Source organism: Fringilla coelebs (genome assembly GCF_963513975.1).
Source record: "Fringilla coelebs genome assembly, chromosome: 5".
In the NCBI taxonomy this organism is placed as follows: Eukaryota; Metazoa; Chordata; class Aves; order Passeriformes; family Fringillidae; genus Fringilla; species Fringilla coelebs.
Window position 1 is genome coordinate 71,544,106 of NC_140033.1, and position 22,443 is coordinate 71,566,548.

The 22,443-nt window shown below is 41.5% G+C and overlaps 1 protein-coding gene across 3 annotated transcripts in view; it reads left to right on the forward strand.

Annotated features, from left to right (window-relative positions):
- Positions 1–14,135, forward strand: part of PDE3A (phosphodiesterase 3A) — a 216,754-nt gene extending 202,619 nt beyond the window's left edge. For all 3 annotated transcript variants that reach the window (XM_084205739.1, XM_084205740.1, XM_084205741.1), the window contains exons 11-16: positions 149–262; positions 1,727–1,926; positions 3,781–3,984; positions 4,319–4,474; positions 8,308–8,548; positions 11,842–14,135. In XM_084205739.1, the coding sequence (XP_084061865.1) occupies positions 149–262; positions 1,727–1,926; positions 3,781–3,984; positions 4,319–4,474; positions 8,308–8,548; positions 11,842–12,089 (1,163 nt within the window). In that variant the 3' untranslated portion in view covers positions 12,090–14,135. The remainder of the gene's footprint in view (positions 1–148; positions 263–1,726; positions 1,927–3,780; positions 3,985–4,318; positions 4,475–8,307; positions 8,549–11,841) is intronic.
- Positions 14,136–22,443: the final 8,308 nt, after the last annotated feature.

Here is a 22,443-nt window from a genome sequence, read left to right on the forward strand (position 1 = left end):
GAAAAAGGCAGGACCAGCTCTGCAGCTGGTGCTGGTGCTGGTTTTGTCTCAGCCGGGCTCTGGCTCCCGGTACCCACTAGATGGGGCTGGCAGCCCTCTGCCAGCAATCCCTGCTGTTCCACAGCTGCCTGTCCTCTCCCCATCACAGATCACAACCGAATCCACGCCACCGATGTGCTGCACGCCGTGTGGTTCCTCACCACCCAGCCCATCCCGGGGCTCCCCACCGTCATCAACGACCACGGCTCGGCCAGTGATTCAGGTGGGTTTAAATGGCATCCTCCTCCTGCAGCTTCTCTCCTGAAGTGTGCTCTCAGGGAGCCAGCAGCTGGGGATTGCACAGAGAGCTTTTTTCACTCTTTAACACAGTGCTGAAGTTCAGCAGCACAGCGGGTGTTGAAGGTGTGCAGGTGTGTTTGTGTAAGTTTGAAGGGAATTGTTCCCCCAAAACTCAGTTCTTGACATTTAATAATGTGTGAATGCAAGGTTTTGTGGTCGCCTTTAATGACAGATCTTTGTTACCATTTGATTTTTTCAAAAGGTTTTTATTTTGGCAAAAGGATTTTTTCCTAGGAAAACCGTATTATTAATGCTTTTCAGGGCTCTATCAGAGGCACTGCAGACTTAAATCCTTAAACCCTTCATTAAATCCTTAAACCCTTCATTGTTTTGCTGTTCTGCAATTTCTGGGGCATGCAGGCAGTGCTGTGCACTTGCCACTGCTTGGCTGTCATGAAGTGTTCTTTGCCTTTCCTCTCCATCTCTAAATAAAAAGACTTGTTACCATCTGGCAATTGCTTTACAAGGCCACTCTTCTTCTGGTTTATGATTGCTGACTACAGGAAGCTGTTCTTCTTGCATTTTTATATTAATTTCTTCATGTTCAGCTGTGTCAACTAGAGGACCTGTGTTTTGTGGGAGTTCTCAGAGAGTTGCTGGAAAAGCAGGAGTTTGTTCCATTTCTTTTTTTCCCCCTTTTTTTTCTTTTATTTTTCCCCCCCTTTTTTTTTTTGTTTGTTTATTTGTTTTTTGGGGGTTTTTTTGTGTGGTGTTAAAGGGGTTTTTTTCCTTGAAAAATTTATTATCAAGGCATTTCAGTGGCTTTGTAGGTGAGGTGGAATGAAAGGGGTTGAGCTCTGGGGCGTTTTGATGTTTGTTATTTGGAAGACATTGTTCAGCTGTGTTCAAGATCCATTGGAGGTTGTTCAGATTAAATTAGCAAAGCATCTCAGTATCTGTCTCTGACAGGTATGCTCAAGATGCTTCAAAAAGAGAATGATAAGAGGATTACCAGCAAAGATCCAAAGTCTAGACACTTGTATTGGAAAAAATGCACTGTAATTTAATTATTAAGCTCTAGTCCGTTGCTTTAGGGACTATCAGTGTCTCATAGACTTGTCTGCATGATGAAAGAAATTATAGAAAGGAGTGGGAAGATCGAGTTTCCCCAGCCATGCTGGAACCATGGTTCCATGTCTCACTGCTTGTAACTTACATAGCTGGAGAGTAGGCTTTGCTGGAGGGCTGGAAGATCCCCAGGTGGGATCAGAATTTGTTCCTTTGCAATTGTTTCTCTTCTTGTACTGGATCATAGGCACAGCAAGCACTGAGGTCAGGCTGCATTTATCCTTACTGTAAACTTGCTCCTTCTCTCCCTGCTTTATAGCTTCTCTTACTGAAAGAGTGGCCCTGGATTTTTTACCGTTTCCATTCTTTTCCTGCTCAGATTCTGACAGTGGGATCACCCACGGCCACATGGGATATGTGTTTTCCAAGACATACTCACCTACAGACGACAGCTACGGGTGCCTGGCTGGCAACATCCCTGCCCTGGAGCTGATGGCTCTCTATGTGGCTGCAGCCATGCACGACTACGATCACCCAGGAAGGACCAATGCCTTCTTGGTGGCAACGAGTGCTCCTCAGGTAAACACGCCCCAGGCAGTGCTGCCGTGCACTTTGGGAGGTTTCCATGGCAGCTTTTCCTTGCTGGTGGTGCCTGTGGCTTCCATTAAGCACAAGGCTCCCAAATATTTTGAAACAGCTTGTCAAAGTGACAGAAATAATCGCTTCACTTGGGGATTGCTGGGAAGAGGCTTCTTACACACCCTCAGTTAGCAGAGCTGTTGAGAAAGGTACTGATAAACTGTGTCAGTGAAGAAGGTAAAGCTCTGCTGACTGATGGAGATCCTGCAACTGTGCAAGAATGGAAGAATTATGCTACCAGGTAATGCAGAGAAAGATTAAATAAAATAAAACATCCCAGTTGTGTAGCTGACTGTGCTTTGCAAGTTAATTGTGCATGATGATAACACATTTTCTGTTGCTTCTATAGAATATGAGCAGCTTCAGTCTTTTTATCAAAGTATTTGGAAGCAGGGAGTGGAAAATAATCTCAGTGTTATAAATGCAGAATTGAGCCTTGCCTAAGGTTACACAGAAGTTGCTGCCAGTCCTGAGAGTTGAATTCAGCAATTCTGAGTCACTCTTTATTGGCTTAATTACGAAATCATCTTGTTTTACATAGCTGACCTGCCTGGCTTCAGCCTACTGTGCTGAAAAATACTTCTGTTGATGAGGAAATTTAAAAAATATATATATCTTAATGGTGGCAGGTCAGGTAGGGATGCAGAAATTCTGGATTTACTCCCCGTCTTGCAACCCAACTTCCTCTGTCACCAAGGGCAAGTCACCTGAACTCCCTCTGGTGTCACTTTGTGTTTATGAATTGATAGAAATGCTTCTCATCCTTGCAGTGCATTTCTGTGATCAAGAGCTTTGATACTTAGGCCAGGTAAATAGACTGGGAGAAGACATGTGCTAGCTTTAAATCTATTTGTGAGTAAGAAACAAGTGCTTGTAAGAATCAGAAAAGGGAGTTAGATGATTAGCCTTTTTGTATTTACTCTAGTTTGAAAATAAATCAATAGGAAAAAATAATTTTCTTGTTATTTTCTGAATGGAATTACCATCCCTATGAGAGTTCAGCATCTTATTTTGATAAAGATTTGACCCATTTTGGATTTGAGCCCTGAGATACCTGTCAGGCTGAGTATGTGTTTTCAGGTTGCACACTTAAATTTCACGTTTCTGTCTTTGGAATCAGTCCTACATGGACACCATGCCTGGTGCAATTAACACAGAGGGGTAATTAATTGAGGTTCATTCTTACAATCAGGGAAGCACACACTTATTTTATATTAGCCATCAGCCTGTGGCCTGAAACAGGATAATGCATTGCTGTGATTTTGCTAAGATGGTTTTTCCAAGATGGTTTTGCAAAGGTCATTTTGCTAAAATGGCTTTGCCGAGATGGTTTTGCTGAGATGGTTTTGCTGAGATGGTTTTGCTAAGATGGTTTTGCTAAGATGGTATTGTGAAGATCATTTTGCTGACAGGGTTTTGCCAGGATGGTTTTGCCAAGATGATTTTGCCGAGATGATTTTGCTAGGATGGTTCTGCCAAGATGATTTTTGCCAAGATGATTTTGCTAAGAAGGTTTTGTTGAGATGAATTTGCTAGGATGGTTCTGCTAAGATAGTTTTGCTGAGATGGTTTTGCTAGGATGATTTTGCCAAGATGGTTTTGCTAAGATGGTTTTGCTAGGATGATTTTGCCAAGATGGTTTTGCTAGGATGATTTTGCAAGATGGTTTTGCCGAGATGGTTTTGTGTAGATGGTTTTGCCAAGATGGTTTTGCTGAGATGGTTTTGTGTAGATGGTTTGGCCAAGATGATTTTCCTGAGACGTTCCTCACTGCCCCTTGTGCTGCTTCCACAGGCGGTGCTGTACAACGACCGCTCCGTGCTGGAGAACCACCACGCTGCTGCTGCCTGGAACCTCTTCATGTCCAGGCCAGAGTACAACTTCCTGGTCAACCTGGACCACGTGGAGTTCAAGCATTTCCGCTTCCTCGTCATCGAGGCCATCCTGGCTACTGACCTGAAGAAGCACTTTGATTTCGTGGCCAAGTTCAACGCCAAGGTGAGATCAGTTTGGGTTTCTGGGGCACGGTCAGAAAAGATTGTGGGCCTTGGGAGCATCCAGCAAAAAGAGTTTCTGTTTCCTCTGAATGTCCTTTTGGCTACTGTATTATATTTATAATATATTTATACATTATAGATAATATATATATATATATATAAAATAATGTATTATATTGCTTTTCACTTATTTTTCCCTTTCCATATTGTTAATTCCAGCCTGGGCTTATGCTAGTGATTTTGTTGAACAGCTAAATATATTTTGCTATAGCCCAGGTCAGATTTCCCTCTTTTGCCTGGCATTGCCATCCTGGTTTCCCTGTTTTCCGTTGCAGGTGAACGATGACGTTGGCATTGACTGGACCAACGAGAACGACCGGCTGCTGGTGTGCCAGATGTGCATCAAGCTGGCTGACATCAACGGGCCTGCCAAGTGCAAGGACCTGCACCTGCAGTGGACAGAGGGCATCGTCAACGAGTTCTATGAGCAGGTACAGGCATTCCAAAGCTGCCTGCCTGCTGTGCCGGGGCATGGCAGCGCTGCTGGCCACTGAAAAGTCACAGAGAGTAGGGGTGAAGAGGTTGGCTAGAGCCACATTAATCCTTTTTTTTTTTTTGCTGGACCAGTGAAAGTCCATTTGTCACTGAAGTTTCTGATGTGCCCTCAGAGACCTCTGGTGATGGTGTTTCTATAGGCTGAACTGTTCATGTCTGGCACTGTGGACAAGCACTGGCATGGTGAACAAGTGTTCCTTTCCTCTTTTTTTTTCTTGTTGTTTTTTCCCTGTTTTTTCCTTTCCATCGTGGCTGTCATTTCCCTCAAACCATGTTTTCACCCATCCTTCCGTCTTCTCTCAAGACATCAGCTGGTTCTCGTGGCTCTCCTCTGCAGTCTCACACTTTTATTGACATGCAGTCTCACAACATCCTTGTTCAGATGGTCTAAACAGAGCAGTGGGATCGTTTCAGCTGCTCTGCAGCCCACAGCTCTGTTCACACAACCAGAACCTTGATGTGCTGAGCAGGACTGCAGCACTGGCCTTCAGGTCATCACAGGCCAGCCACAGCAGCTCCCTGACCCATCCTGCAATTTTTAGCCAGCCTTTGCAGCTCTCAGAGCTTGGTCAGTGCAGCTGCAGTCACTGTGCAAGGCTGTGCTGGTGGCACAAGGAAGGAGGAGAGGCACAGATTGATTTAGAAACCCTGGGAATCCAGCCAGGCACTGCTCCTCTCTTTCTAGGTGTAAGGGAGCCCTTAATTGAACCTCATTTTCTCATTTTAACCTATTTAGCCCTGCTGAGTGCAAGGGTCAGGGCTGTTCCCACACTGTTCCTCTGTTTCCTGAGTGAGAACATTTTCAATGTTCTGGTCAGATTAAACTCCACATCCTTTCTTTTCCAGATGAAGCAAGCAGGCCAAATCACTGAACAAGACAACCCCCAGACTTCTCAGGGAGGCTGTGCAGTAACTTGGAGTCACAGACTAATCCCTTTTAAAGCTTTTTCAACTTCCTTAAATTTACTGCACTTACAGTTTGGGGGGAAAAAATTCCAGCCAGGATTTGCTGCTGCCTTCTGGAGAATGTAAAGAGACAGGGAAAGGGACATAACTCAGACACTGACCTGAAACTTCCTCATTCCTTTCAAATCTCCCAAGGAAGAGAAAGTACAATGAACCTTTCCTATAGTACGAATATGGCTGGTTCCATTTTTGCTTCCATTTTTTTTCTTAAACAAAGAGAGTGTGTCCCAAAACAACCTTCATGCCCCAAATTCTCTTTCAGGAAATGCTTTTATTCTTCATTACCACTGTCCCAGCAAACTGTGCTTCACAGTTCTGGTGATGATCATAGCTTGTGTGGGTGACTAGTGCATGCAGACAGAAGCAGTCAATCAGATGTGGGGTATAATTTCCCTTTTTTCCAATAGAAGTTATATCAGAGGGAAATGCCCCAGTATAGAAACACTTGGAGAGTCAATCAAGCTGGTGAGGATACAGATATGGGAAGATATTGTGGCACCTGTTCTGCAGGATGAGCCTGTGTTATTTTCCATCATTCAGAAATGGGATCCAAAACAGAGAACGTTTTCTTTCTTGGATTTGTTTTGTACATTAAGGAGGAGAAGCTAGATTCCCAGTTTCTTTTATCTCTATTAAAAGCTTTTTTCTTTAATGTTATATGATACAAGAAGTGTATAAAACCATGTTAACCGTGTTTTTGAGCATTAGATTTTTTTCTGTGACTGGAAAAGTCTTCACATTCTCATTTCTAAAAAGGAGAATTGTATGGGAAGTTTGAATTTCCCTGGAAGTATTATCAAAAACGACACACTAGTGAATTCAACCTATCCTGTGAAAGTAATGAAATATCTTTGTTACAATAAACACCAATTCCTTTCAAGAACTTCTCTCTCATATACATAAAAACTGCTTATTAAAAATGTGTTGTATGAAAATATTCAAAATCCTGTATCATATTGTTGCAGGATGTTTCCTTCTCTTCACATGTCCAGTATAATTATTTGAAGACAGACATATTAGAATTAAAAAAGCCCACACTGCAAGATGTTTCTCATAACAAATCATGTTTTAACAGAACAAAAAAAAAAAGAATTTGTAAACATTTCAACAGTCAGCATTTTTCCCAGTTCACGTTAGGAAATCTCAGACATGTTTCTGTAAAGAAGAGCAAGCTGTCACCTCTTCTCAATGTGCTTGCTATTTCAAGAATGGATGGCATGTTGCAGTGTTCTGTCAACACAAATATTTTGTTTTAATGATTTCACATAACATTTCAGGGTTGGTTATTATAAAATAAGCAAACAAAACACAAGGAAAGGAGATATTTACTGCACATACTCCAAAATTTAGCTCTTATTTTTTGGCCTTCACCAAATACAGACAGAGGTAGGGTGTTGGTTAGCTCTGACAACCATTACTTTTGAAAAACTTACATTACAAGGAGATAAATATAAGCAAGCATAATGGAAACTGAAAATGCATCTCCAAATTCTGACATGTATCCCATAATGTAGAACTCTGTATTGTAATACAGCAATCAGCTGCAGATCAGGCTTGATTGGGGAGGTTAGATTTTTGGGGCAGTAGTTTTGGGGGTTAGATTTTTTGGAGGTTTTTTTTGGGGGGAGATGGCATCTGGTCTGGTCATGTCTGCTCAGCTGAAAGCTCACTGATATCACCAGAAACTTTGCTGTGTTAGGGAATTGAGTATATCAGATTGGGCTCTGCAATGAAGCTTTTCTTTATTTTACATCATGAGAAGAGAGGGGGAAAACTCATCTTATGCCTCCCTCTCTCCCCAAAAATTTTTGTGGGAAAGATTTACTGGTTTTGAGCAAATGAATGTCATATATTGCTTTAACTGGGATCATTCTAATAGTCACAGGAAACAAACATTTATGACCCAAAGCCAAAAGGACATCTCCAGGTTACTTTTAATAAGGATGAAATCAATAACACAACTAGTCTGGTGAGATAGCCCTGTCTTGTAGAAGTTGTCCTATTCCCTGTAAACAAGGTTGTTGTGAACTAACAATCACACAGGAGGGTTTTTTTTAATAATATGAAGAAAGAAATGAAATAACAATTTTCAAGGTTTCACACAGGGTAAAGTTCAGGGCTAGGGGCATCCTTCTGCAGAGTCATTGTTAAATTCATTCTTATTAAATTCACGTTGTTGGTAGTGGGTTGGTATCAGTTCCTGCAAGAAAAGAGCTGTGACTGTGCCCATGTGACACGGTGGCACTGTCATGATGGAAGTGCCAGGCTGAGGGGACATTCACATTTTCTGGAAAAATCCCTTCACCCAGGATTCTTCTCCTGGGAAGCTGTGAAGCCTCAGAAAAAAACCCAATATTATCTGATTTGCTTCTCCTGTCTTTTGCTGCTTTGGAATGTGGTTGGAGATTGTTTATCCAACAGGTGATTGTTTCAGTGGTTTCATGTGAATTGTTTTCAGTCTTTGGCCAATCAGGGCCAAGCTGTGTCAGGGCTCTGGAAAGAGTCAGGAATTTTCATTATTATCTTTTAGCCTTCTGTCAGTATCCTTGCTGTATTCTTTAGTATAGTTTAGTATGGCATTCTTTAATATAATATAGTATCTTAAAATAATAAATCAGCCTTCTGAGCACGTGGGTCAGATTCCTCATTCCTTCCTTCATTGGGGCACCCTGCAAACACAACAGGCTGCCATCTGGATGTTGTCCTTTCAGCATTTTCAATTGGCTGGAGATGCTTTGCTCCTTTTTGTGGCATGGCTTTGTTTCCTTTATCTCTGAGGAATGACAGCTGTTCTCCTCTGCAGGGTGATGAAGAGGCCAGCCTGGGCCTGCCCATCAGCCCCTTCATGGACCGCTCTGCTCCCCAGCTGGCACACCTCCAGGAGTCCTTCATCACCCACATCGTGGGGCCACTCTGCAACTCCTACGACTCTGCAGGGCTGATGCCAGGAAAATGGATAGAAGAGAGTGATGAGTCAGGAGACACTGATGAGCAGGAGGAGGAGGAAGCAGCAGAAATGGAAACTTGTGAAAACGCCGAATCCAGTAAGTGCTTGACACTTCCCTTTTCCATGTAGTGACCAAAGCACTAAGCAGAGGCTGTGAGCTGGCCAGGTTCAGCATGGGCCTCCTCCAGAGTGACAGTGTGTCCTTGGTGTCCTTGGCGTCCCTGGGGAAGCTGTAGCCACTTATATTGTGAAGGGAGATGCTCCGTGGTTTGAGCACCAATGGGGTTCACATCCAGCACTTATCTCCACCTTAGCTGGGGTTTCTGGTGGTGGATCATCTTTCAGGTCTGGTGTTGATAGACTGCAAGAATTTCAGTTGAAAAAAGGATGTTTGGGAAAATATTTTTCAAGGAAAACACTCATCATTTCCATGAGTTAACATGACAAACAGGAATAGTTGAATGAGGATCTGAAATGCTGATGGAGTAAAGGAGTTTTTAACAATGGAATCATTTTGATGCACATCTCTTCGAGGTAACATGGAGAAGAGGGGAAGAGAATTGGCACTGAGCATTGCTGTGTTGAGTGCTGGGAGCTGCATCCCTTGGCTAACCAGACCTAAAGCTCATATTCTCCTCTAGGAAGGCAACACTGCCAGTATTTGCTGTACTGTGATGAAAGTTTTTCACCTTGAAAGGAGATTTCAGGCACTTGAGGGAAGTGATTTTTAAGAGAAAATACTGCAACTGTAGATCTCTTCCTTTTATCCTTTAATCCTGCATTACCTTTTTCTTTCTTTCATGTTCTTTCTCCCTCTGAATTTTCTATTGCTGTTCCTTTATTTCCTTCCTCTGACTCATCTTTCTCTGTCTCCCCTGTATCCAGAAGTTTTAGGAAACAGCAGCCTAAGAAAAGCAATACCAATACTTTTTCCTCAACAGCCTCACTTTTTCTGCTCTTTCCCACACATGTTCTTTCATGCCCTGCCTGGGTTTCATCCCTGCTTTCTGTTGGGAAAGCTGAGAAAGATTTAGTGAGTGCAGTAAGTCACATATGGATGTGGAATTAAAATCTGTGTCTCCTGATGTGCAGAATTAACCTTTTATCTCTAGTAAGATCCAGAGGTAAACAGTTTGTATTTAAGAAATCATTGCTATTTTTCACACACACACACCCTTGCACATATTTTAGGTTTACCACGTTCATATGCACAAAAAAAAAATCTCATAGGGAACAGTACACATCAAGTAATGTAACACCCATGGGTTAATTTAGCACTTTATGATCTATCAGTTCTGAAACAGGCAGAGCCACATGTTTGTGGCAGATTGGCCTTTCTGGAAATGCCTGCTAGGAGGAAATGTATGCAGCTGGTAATTAACACACACCCCAAAGCCTGAAAGTGATATTGCTGTATGAAAAGAAACATGAAGGATGTTCTCATATATCCATGGTGTCTCCAACCTGACTCTGAAATCTTTGGTTTCCTTTCATTTAACATCACTATTCACTTATCTTCTGTATCACCATTAGTGGAGTCAAATAGTGCTGTTTTCAGGTTAAAAGCACTGATCATTATTAACCTTTTCACGTTGCAAACAGACTGATTTTAGTGATCTTCTGTTTTCTTCTTTACCCTGTTATAGTACCTTAATATTCAGCCTGGTGGTTTCAGACCAGTTTTCAAAGCTTGAAAAAGTAATGTATCAGAAGTTTTGAAATATTCCATAAATTCTTTCTACTTCCTTCGTACCAAATGGGGGATGCTCCTCTTCTCCATCACACTAATGTGTGGCAAATTGTTGTCTTCAGGTCCCCTAAATTCTCTGTGGCTGTGTGGACCTTACTCAGGATTCTGTGACATCTTTTGTGTCAATACAGGGGTTCATAGCTCCTTAGGAGTGTGTGATCAACCCAGTTTTGTGACTTTCTAAACTTTCTCAATGAAACAATAAAAGGTGGAGATGTCAGATGTACAGACTTTAAGACTGGTGTAGATGTTGGTACAGATCTTTTGATGACAATGCCTTTTAGGCAGATAGAAATATAATTGTAGCAGAAAACATTTCATCTAGCTCCTGATAATTCACTGAGGAAGTTGAGTTAAATTTAAGAGTTCTAACCTTGAAGTAGCCTTAAGTAATTTTTTTACTATACAGGAGCACTATACAGTACTTGCCCTGAAGGCCTTATGCAAGTATAAGAATTAAACAGACTCAGTCTTTAGTGGTTCAGACAAATTTGAACACCACAGCAAGAGTCTGCAGAGAGCAGCAAGATGTGGGGTCACCTGGGAAACCCAGGAGAGAATGTCCTGCTGCAGCATTGGCAGCAGAGGGGCTTCTTATTAGTGCTAAACCTGCAGGTTTCCTACAGGGAACCAAGGGCTTCCTAATGAAGGATTGAATTGGATTTGGTCTGTGCTCAGTGAAAAGCTCTTTGTTTCCAGTTCAAAAGCTTCAAGGGCTAAACATTTTGGATCCTGACACAGACATACTTTAGGCAACCTGCAAATACTAATCCACGCAAATTTATCTGGTACAAAACATTCCTCTGCGTCACCTCCTTTGAAGAAAAATCGGCAGTTGTCTTTGGAGGGGTTCTTATTTCAGTTCTGTGATGGCCATGGACACTGCTAATGACCAGGAAAATTTTTCAAACTTTGTACTGCTAAGGAGATAAGAATCTGTGTTGGACAGACTATATTGACAGGGAAAAAAAATCCCTTCAGACAGCAGAGCACTTGTAGTGTGTGTCAGGAGCTGTGAGAACCACCAGGGACAAAAACACTTCACAGGCTGAGAGCAGGGGCCTGGTGCTTCAAAAGCAAAGAGAAGCAAGCTCCCTGTGGGGTATTTGGCTGTATGGGGGCTTCTTCAGTGCTCAGGCTGCTGCCAGAGCAATGTTGTGCTTAAGCTTTAAGGTCACCTCCACTGCCATGGGGGAGTGATGGATGACTGTGAAAATGGAATACAGGGAAAAAAAAATCTGTTGTTTTTTTTTTTTTCCTAGGACAATCAGCAGGGATCTATTGGGGGTGAGGAGGGCATAGAATTGAATGTGTTTTGATCAGAGTCTTTAAGAACTTGATGTCAGATGAGCTCAGCAACATGTTTTCTGCATAATCATTCAATGACCAGTTACCTCTGTAAGCAGCTGAGTCAGGCACAACATGCAGCCTTGGGATAGGATGAAGCTGGGGCTCAAACTGTGCAGGAAACCAGTTTGCTTTCCCCAAGATCTGGAGAGGCACAGCTTTCTGAATTTTAACACTGTTCAAATGTTGGGGTTTAAAAATCTGCCATAGTACACTGTCTGCTTCCTGTGCCTTCAGTCCCTTTTCCTTCTGCAGTAGAAAGCAGCACATTAATGTCACACGGTGTTTTACAGGAAAGAAGAAGTTCAAGAGGAGGAAAATCTACTGTCAGATCACTCAGCACCTGCTTCAGAACCACAAGATGTGGCAGAAGGTGATTGAGGATGAGGAGAGGTTAGCTGGGTCAGAGAAGCCAGGCACGGAGCAATCCCCACTGCACCAATCTTCAGAACAAATCCAGGCCATCAGGGAAGAGGAGGAGGAGAAAGGCAAGGCCAAGAAGGATGAAGAGGACAACACAACTGTAGAACCAAACCAATGACAATATTTACAGCAGTATTTTAAGACAGATTGACTCGTGCACAGACTCTTTCTCAAGCCAGCACAGCATTTAGACACAACACTGTAGAAGTATGGGATAATGCGCCTACAGCTGTTTCATTTGTTTCTCTTTCCTTTTCATGGTGAGGTACATTGTTTAAACTCCTATGCTCAAGGAAGCTTTCACACTGCAACACCGGCTTTACAGACTTACTTTGAAGAGATTTGGGGGTGGGTGGCGTTATATAAATATATATATATATATATATATATATATATAGCCAGGGTTATTGGCTGCACACTTCAGCAAATTACATTTAATGATATATTATGGTCACTGTGATATTTACAGGAGAAAGTTATCTGAGGAAATGCTGCTTCTGAAGCACATTTGCAGTTAACAGTAAGGTACCAGTTAAGTAGCTTTTTTGATCTTAATGCTGAGGGATAAAAGTTCCAAAGCTTTATACGAATGCTGATGTATCCTGCCAACACATATGTGTGAGTGAGGGGGTGTTTGCAAGTGTGAGTGGATGTGAGGAAATACAGCATGCTCTGAGTTCCTACCACACTAGCTGTAGCACGTCCCAGCGTACCACAACAAACAGAAGGCCAGAATTTTAGAGAATTCGTGCCTGCAAGGGAACAACTTTGAGGAGTTTTGCTTTCCCATAGCCCTCCAGTCCCAGTTTGAGCTCCAGCTGCTCTGGCCGTGCTGGCATCACCTCCTCCTCCTCCTCCTCCTCCAGTTTGTTGCTGGCATTCTGCTTAGGAGCAGCACATTTGGTCCCACCAATATATTTTTCTTTCCTTCTTTCTTCTTTTTTTTTTTTAACAGAAAGGAAAAGATCAGGCCTGTAAGAACAGCAGATCTTTTTGTTGTTGTTGTTGTTCTGTTCATTTGTTTTCTCTGTTGTTTATGCTGTGAGCCAAATGTCTATTTAAAAGGTTGGATATTCACTTTCAATATTTTATTTCACGATATATTTGTCAATGATTAGCTATCTAGATGTAAATATGGAAAAATTTTTATGGGTTCCTGTAGATAATGATATCTTTAAGAAAAAAAAAAAGAAAAAGAAAAAAAGGGAAAAGTTGTTTTGTAAAGATAATTTTTTTAAAAATAAATACAAAAACATTTTTATACAGTGTAGCCATTTCCAAACCCCACAAATAAAGTCTTGAGTAATCTGTATAGACCCTTCTGGGAAACCAGCAGTCTGCAGGATCAAGGCTTTAAAATATTAATGCCCTTGGGGACTGGCAGCACCAAGCAGTACCCCACAATTTAGAGATTTGTTCCCACAGAAAGAGTTATATCTATAAACTGCAGTATCTCAGAACTCCTTTGACTGTGTAAGCTTTTTCTAGTTTGATTCTGCAGCCCATCACCAAGAAGAGGGTTGCTTGTGAGAGTAAGATTCCGTGTGAAAGGCAGAGTTTGTAGAAGTCCCTTCTGAATTAAATTTCTGGCATTGCACCCATCACTTTTTGCTATTGTTCCACGTTCACCAAATTTCATGGTCCTGTTGCCACCTCCCCAAAATGCTGGAAGCATTCTCTGTCAAAGCCAATCACAGGTGTGTTCTCACTTCAGAGTTCCTTCTTGCTTTGTGTTCCTGTCTGCTCAAAAGAGGATTTGGGGTTTTTGCTGGTTGCATTTGCCTGAGATTGCCCTCTCCTACTCTTAGCAGTAGAAAATGTGTTTGCCTTTCAGCAGAGTGGCTGGGGCAGGTTCTGAATGCTTTTATCAGCAGGAATATTTAGGAAGTGTTTTCCAGTGAAATCAGGAAAGCCAAGATCCAAATTGCACTGCTGTTTTAAAGGGAAAGGACACTGAATTCATTCAGAAGAAAACAGTTGTCTCCAAGATCTCAGCAAGTCTCCACCAATTCCAGCTTGTGTTGTTTTCATATCTTTTCAGTCACTTTGATAATTTTATTTGGGCTTTTCTTGTGCGAGTGATGTGCATACCTTGGAGTGTGAGAAGGTTTTATTATGCCTCATTCTGTCCTTTAGAAATTAAATTTACATAGATGCTTTAAAATGTCACATCTCCAAGCACTTCTTTCTCAATTTTCAGTGCATAGTCACTGCAATTGGATTTTAATACTGGGGTTTATATTGCTTTTGCTAGAAGACGAAAAAATTATATTGCAGCAAGTGTTAGTGGGTGCCCAGTTGGTAAAATTATGAAGAAGCATTCAAGAAGGAGGCAAAATGCTGTAAATAGGGTTTCACATATTCCTCTAAACTGGCATACACAGGGTTGGAAAGAACTAAGAGTAGCTAAGAAAAGTTATCTAAAGATGTGCTGAAATGAAACCATTATATTTTTCTAGTCATCATTTTTGGTTTCCATTAAGTAAAATCAGTGGCAGCTCCTAATTTGTTTTTCTGCATTGCCAAGGCAGCTGTTGGAAATGGAAACAGCACTGCTGCCCCAGCCTGTTCATGGGAGCAGGCACTGAACTGGACCTTCGTGGTGAAGAAACTACTGCAGACTTAAAATGAGAGTGATTGTTGTTCTTATCCAAACTAGAAAGAGATTCCAGTGAGGAAGCTGAAGTGGCTGTGAGTGCTCAGCTTGGTAAGAGGTGACTTTTTTTTTCCCCACTTCAAATAGTTCCAATTTCTGCAGGTGGTCCCTCCTTATGCATCTGATTCTCAGGCTTTGAAGTGTGTGTCTGGCAGGCAGTGATCAGGAAATCTCCAGGTTGGCTGAGACATAACACAAAATGCCAGAGAGATTTTATGTCAAGACTGTGAAAAAAAATTTTTTGTTGTTGTTCTCTGGGGTTCATAGATCATGAAGCAGGTAATTTAGGGTTTTTTTAATATTTTCTAGTCCAAAGGAGGCAAAACTTTTCTCCTGCAGTTGCAGCAGCATTTTGAAGGCAGAAGGTTTTCACTTGGTGTAGTGCTTTGGTGTTGCAAGCACCAAATAAACCACAGCCTAAGAAATATTTTAGGAAGAAAAAAAAATAAAATTAATTATATTCAATCAGCAAAAAGCTCTTGTTTTAGGTGGGGTGTTTACAATGTTGATGAGTTCCTGGTACATAGCATATGTAAAGCAGTGTGGTAGACACTAAAGAAAGCAACCCCCATTTAAATGGTGTTTTGCAGTGGCAAACCCAAAGTACTTTGGTTTTCTGTTCTTTAAAAACAAGAGGAGAAAGGCTAGATGATCTTTTTCCATTTTAATGGAAAATTAGTGGGAATTTTTTTCCACTTTAGTGGCACTTGGTGTCCCTTCCAGTCCAGAAGTTTGCCTGAAATGCTTTTGCAGTGCTTGCAGCCCCCAGTGCAGTGACAGAAGGACTCTGTGTCATGTAGCAATCATATGCAAACACTTTTGTCCCTATATTGGCACCTTTGTTGATGGCCACGTGGGGTTTACCATGGAATATAACTTCTCTCCTTACACTTGTGTTGCAGAGGGAACACTTGGAAGTAGAGAGTGTGAAAGCCCCTAACTATTTAATTACCTTTTTTGGGGGGGAATGTAAGACATTAGCTTCTAAGAAACCAAAAATGCTGTGTCTAAAAACAATAATTTCCACCATGCTTAAAGGGCCACAGTTTACTCTGCTCTATATTTATGCTCTAATTCTAAAATCTTGGCTTGTTTTTAGCTTATTTGATGTGCAGAACATTTTGACACTTGTCTCTGAAAATCATCTACTCCCTCCATAGGAAGATGGTGTTGGATGAGATGTTGCATCAGGAGTTGCAGCAATCTGGGGAAAAGGGATTTTGCTGTGCTTTTGGCAGGGTTTTGGATGGCCTTCATGTGGGAATGAAATCTTTTACACAGAGCTGTGTGTCCCCAAATGTGACATCGTTCTGGGTGCTGGTTCTCATTGCAGACACGGTCATGTTGTGGCAGGAAATGGTTCTCAGGGAAGATGTCATTTCAGAATGCTTTTGTTAATAATTGAAGGATAGTTTTCATCAGTTTTTATTCTGGCATCACGTGTGAACTTCTCTCTGCATCATCATCAGCCTAAAGATGGATTTAGGTATTTACCATTAGTGTGCCACTGTTAGAATTTCTAAAGATCCTGGTGGTCTGAATCTGGAAGAAGGGTAAAGCTACAGAGGTTCAAACAGGTGCTTGTAAAGGTCCCATTTGGCATCTAAGCAAATTTTCCCTCCCAACTCCCATTCTATGCATTCCACTTGACATAAAGTTCATTTTTTTTTTCTTTAAAAATTCTAAATTTCTGCCTCCTTTTTCACTAGAATTGTTTTGTTCTTTCTGAAATTCTGGCCCCATCTTCCTTCAGAAATGTCCTGGGAAGGAGAATGCAGTGTGAAGAAGGCAAGGATCTTGCCAAATTGAGCATCAGAGCCTACAAGGACTCTGTGTAGACATCCACACATTCTTTCAAAAGCAAATGTAATCCTGCTGAAATGGAGTGAACACAGAGTTTCTGGGAGGTTAATTGCTGCTTGATGTTGCAGTATTAGTCAAAATGATGGCAGTGTTAAAGAGAAGATAATTATTCCCATTAATTACAGCAGGAGAGTCTTCTATTTTTCCTATTTTGCAGTGAATCAACAGGTAAGAACATCCAGGGATCTTGGAGAACAATACATGTTCAGGGAGAGAGCTGTCTTAAGGAACGTTGGAAGAGCTTGCAAAATTATTGATTATTGGAGTCAAACTTTGATTTAGATCAAAATAACACCAGTACTTTTGAGAGCAATTTATTGTGATAGATCTTTCTTTGAATTTCTTCACTTTCCTTTAGCAAAACAACATTCCTCTGCAGGTAAATCAAAGCAGGCTTTAGCCCCTGCTGTGGTCGATATTGAGTCTCAGTGTTGGAGGGAGCAGTGTGAGAATTATTCTCCATTTACAACCTAATTATGATTTATCCAGAGGCCATTAGTGGGATTTTCCTGGCAGGCAGGTGTTCTTTTGATGGAAAATGCATCTCAGCACCTCAGCAGGATGCAGGTGTCACCTGAGTGAGCCCTGAGGACAGAGCAGCGCTGGTGCATCCCTGCAGAGTTCATTTCCACAAAAGGCACAAAGGGCAGGAGCTCCAGCTGGTTAACAACAGTTCTTTGGTAAAAACGAAGTGGTAAAGCTCTGTGCAGTGTGAAACCCTGCCAGTGTCACTGAGGTGTGCACAGACATTCCCCCAGTGCTTGCTCCTGTCAAACTGCTGAGTTCAGGCAAAACCAGCTGGCCCTGGGTGTGTCTGTCAAGCTGAAGGGAGGAGGAAATCAAGAAGAACTTCGGACTGGAGTTAATTCTCCTTCATCAAGGAAAACTTTGCTTGGTGCAAGAGGAGGGAAAAAAAAAAAGAATATTTCATTGGAGCTTGTCAGGTTGCCAGTCCGTGCCAGTGGTTTCTTGCTCCCAAAGCTGTGTGTGCAGGATGTCTGAGATGTGGGAATGGGGCAGCAGAGGAGAATGGTTCTGCCCTGGATGCCACAGGGAGCACCCCTGAAACCTGCAGCTCTGGAAGGAGCAGTGAATTCGTTGGGGAAACCCAAATATTCCTGTTTTCTGTGTGGAAGCGTGAGGGCAGGTACACAGGACTTTGCCACAGCTGCAAGCCATGTGTCCTTTTATGGCTGAATCCTGAGGCAGAATCATAGAAATCAGATCAAACAGCAGCTCACTTTTCAGTGCTGTCTTCCTGTACTGCAGCAAATGCTTAGAAACAATTGATGTGAATTAGCAACTGCTCTTTGCTTATAAGTTTTTATTTCAAGGACTTGGGAGATTTTGGTGGTGCTTTTCATTTTTCTCCTCTGACCCTAGCCATTTTCACCCAGTGTTTTCCTAAAAAAAAAATTTAAAAAATGAAAAAGCCCTGTGATGTGGTCAGAGGAAAGCAGGGAGGGGTTTGCTGTGTGTGTACATACTGCTCCAGGCAGAGGGGCTGCTAAATCTGTTAAAGCTGAATTTCCTTCCCAGGATTCCTGCCTGATCCCAAAACACACCCAAAACCTGTGTTTGAACGCAAAATGTTGATTTGTAGGTGTTTGTAAACCTTGATAGAGTACTGCAGGTGGTGTCCCAAGAGATCAAAGCCAACGTTAATAACTGCTCTGTGATGTTGATGATATCTTTAATATTTCAACCATGTCAGCGTACTTTTGATCATTGCTTTTCTAAAGTTAAGTCTTTTTCTCTTGAATAATCAATATCAGATGTTTGCATGATGGAAAGTAATTTAAGTTCACTTTTCAAAAAGCAGTGATTCATGCTGTGGGTTACGTTTGTTTAACAGATTCACATTTTCACTGATGGGTGGCAGTTTTTTTTTTTTCTTTTTAGTGCTTTTGGTAGAAGAACATCCAGGATATTTTCCAACAAAACCACATTTTTTCACCTTTGCCTCCAGTTCTGGAAGAAATACCTTCCAAAAATAATCCTTTTCCAATGCAGTTTGGCCTGTCTGGGTAACAATATGCAAGTATGTAAATCATATAGAAGATGTGATTGAAAAAATTTAAAATCCCATTTTGGTAAAGTAATCAAAAAATTAACCTAGCAAGATTACAACCCTTTCTAAATTAAAATCTTGGGTGTGCCAATATAATTGAAGCACTTGACCCCCACCAGATCTGAGGGCCAAATTAGATAATTTTTTTTTATTTTAAAATTGACAACAGGCCAGACAATTTTTTATTTTTTATTTTTTTACTTCAGGAAACACTGAGAAATTTGGTGATCTTACACCCTGTCCTGTGAGGGTTGGCTCCTGGTCTGGGACCTTGGGGCAGAATTATTTTAATGATGCTTATTCAGACTCGGCCACAGTAGCAGGTTTCCACAAATCACTCCTGTACTACAAATTCAATCCCTCAATTTTCTTTTTTTTCACTTCAAAAAGATGAGAAAAAGATGGGGGGAGTGTAATTTTATACGGCTCTATTTGACCAAGGGTTTTGTGTACCTTTATAATTCTTTTGAAGCAATATTTTAAAAAATAACTGCCAGCCAAAGTGGCAATGCAGAGAAGTGCCATCTTGTTTAGGGTTTGTACACGCCAGTTTTTAACACAGTGTTCTTTTCACTAAGTACTACATACTTTAATTTATATTTATATATTGTCAATATTGTTGTAACCGAGCTTCTCCTTTCTAAACACTTCAGGAACAAGGCCTTGTATTTTTAGGTGATTTTCATAAACAGAATAATTCTTTTCCTTTCACTAGTATCTTGCACTCGATACATGTAGCAATACTTAATATATTCTCTTCACAAGTATTTGTTAAGTGATTTAGTTAATGGCTGATAAATGTTTTGTACAAAATAGATTCTGTACAGGAAAAAAAAAATCTTTTAGATAAACATTATTTATTTTTACTGTTTTGTAAGTTAGACACTATAATGAAGCTCCTTTTTGCCAGAATTACTGGAAGTGCCTCTTGGTAAAATGTATTATACAGTAAATATGTATTCAAAATTATTAGAAATACTTGTCACAAAATGAACAATGTGGATGTTGCAATGTGAAGACAAATGTACAACATAAATATAATTCTGTGGTATCCTGTTGGCTGTGTTTCTTTTTCCTTTATTGAACAAAATTGCTTTCGGTGCCCGGCTTTAAGTGTCAGACTACAAATGACTTGTACCCTCTTTAGACTCTGATTCAAATCCAGTGAAAGCTTGTATATATTGAATTATCATTTTAGCTGCCAGCCCTGCTTGGTGTGTGTTAGTGACCCAAGCTCATGTTTATTGGTATCTGATTTCCTGACACTTTTACCTGCAGAATTCTTCACTTTGCTTCAGATTACTAATAAATCCCGTGTTAAATCCTTTGTGACTCAAGCAATCTGTGGAAAGCCTCATTGTGACCATTCTGTAATGATGACCAGTGTTTCAGCATCCATCATCAGTGTGCCACTCAATCCAGTTAATCTGGGGTGGATGTGGTCAGTATTACAGGGCAGCCTTCAGCAATGCAGAGTGACTAAAGCTTCCAGAGAAAATCAGTGTTACCTTAACAGGTTCCCATATTAATCACAGCAGCAATCTGTTAAAGTGGGACATCAGTGAGTGAAATCCATTTTCTTGCCATTATATTGATAAGTATGCTGTCATTTCTCTGTAAAATTTTACTAGTCTTTTATGTGGGCTAGAATTGACATCTAGCTACTGTCTTTGCTCACTGTTTATAATTTCAAAAAAAAGTATCTCACAGCTGTCAAAAATTTTACCCATTTTTAAAGTTTTATTACCTGCTTTCATCAAAGACCTGGAAGCTCTTCAGCTAATTGATTTGAAATGGTTGCATAAAAATTATCTAGATCCACCATATCTTCAAAGCCTCTTTTCCTATAGTGAAAAATTAACAGATTTCAAAATCCTCAAGAGTATCAGCCGCATATCTGGCTGGCAGCTTTCAAATGCCCCCAGTTTATTGGTCCTCTGGCTAAAATTCTGAATGGAAAAAAAATGTAAGGAAATTTGCACCAGGCACTGATTAGGAAGATACAAATCAGAATCATTGCCAGTAGGAAAATAAAATTTGTTTTTACCTATTCCAAGGGAACTGCTTCTAAGCCAGCAGCTGGTCTGTCCCAAACACTTGATATCTCAAGAGCATGTAATTGCTTGATACTAAAATTCACAGAGAGGAATGCAACTGGAGTGTCAAAGAAAAACTCTTGCCTCACTACTCCTCACCACAAAGAGCAGGGGCTACCAAGGTAAGGAATGCCAATGTCTGAAAAGCCCCAAACTCTCTCTGGAGCCCTTCAAACAGCCAGAGGTTCCCATGGGAAGAGCTGAGCAACAAAACAGGGCAGGAGCAGTGAATCTGCTAATGAGACCACACGTGAGCCTGCCTCTCCTGGTTCTGCTGCAGCACAAAGGAGACCACGAGCACAGCCCCTCTCAGCTCAATTAAAGGTGGCATTTTCCAGGTGTTCAAATTTCCCTAATTGCTGGGCAAATCCAGGTCCCTGTAAACACTCGAAGTGTTTCACTGCAAACACAACTCTCAGAGAACTATTGGGGCTTTGTTTGGCAATGCTTTCCTTCAGAGTGGCTTCAATTATCTCATCAAAACCCTGTGGAAATCAGCCTGATGCCCCCACGGGCTCCCAGCTGTTGTCAGTGGTTGATGCAGGGATGGAAGGGCAGCTTGGGCAGGAGGGTAACCTGCAGGTGCTGCCCTGGCTGCTGGGGTTGCCCTCTCACACCATCCAAAGGAGAATTTTTAACCACTCCACACTGGATTCCCAAAGACCTGGCACGCTGCAGTGGAGGCTGACAAAAATAACTGGTCTGTTGAACATCTTCAGTGCCCAGAAGGGATAGAAACCTTGCATGAATTCATGAGGAAAGGTGCAAGTTCCGAGTTAATCTGAAAGCTCTGATGGCTTGTGTCACAGCCAGTGTGGATTGCACAGCCTGGCATGCACACAGAGTGATTGGGACTCTGCTGCAGATGAAAGGTTGCTGCAGCACCTGCTTGTCTTCAGCCAGGAAATACACAGCAGAAGGCTCCTGTTTAATCTGCAAACAGGAATAATGCCTTGCAATGGCTTCGTTTAATGGGCCTTTTGCTGCTGTGCCTGATAAATTACTTCCTTTTGCAGGTGGTGATTGGTAATTACTGTTCTTGACAAAGGCATCATATTCTGCAAATCCAGCACCTTCAGTGTAAGCAGCTCTTCTGCTCACTTCTTGGTACCTCCTCTCTCTACATTGGTACCTTGCTCAGTTCTTGGTACCTCCTCTCCCTACATTGCTGCTAGGTGATGTCCTGCATTGCCTTTCCATGGCACATCCCTGGCCTGCAAGGCCTGGAAAACCAAGAAATTCCTACCTGGATGAGACTCTGTCAGACTAACTTGTTGAATTTTAGGGAGGATCTGGTGTTCATTTACTCTGAGCATCTTGAAGAGCGTTGCAGAGGACATAAGTGTGGTCATTTCTGAGGAACTGCTATGATTAGCTCATAAAGGAAGGGGAACACCCTTCTAGAGGTGTAAGAAAACTTTCCATGTTGGAAAACACCTCCCCCAAGTGGTTTTGGAGGAGTTCCAGTTAAGATCCCACCACCTATAAAAAAGTAAGAGAACTCTGTAACAAAATTTCAATAAAAGACCAGCTGTGGTAAAAACCTGACACTGCAGTTTCACAAGGAACCAAAAATCCAGGAAAGATGAGAGAATTGCACTAAATCTTGTGGGCCCTGTTCTTCAAAGCACCTCTCCTTTCTAAAGGACACAAAACCAGTCTGTAGGTATTTTTCTGGGAGTGTGGAGGACAAGGCTCTGGTGCTTATCAGTACAATTTGTAGCATAATTTAGGATGATTAGGGGATTGTGGGATTTTTATAACAAATTTAGGAATCTGATAATGA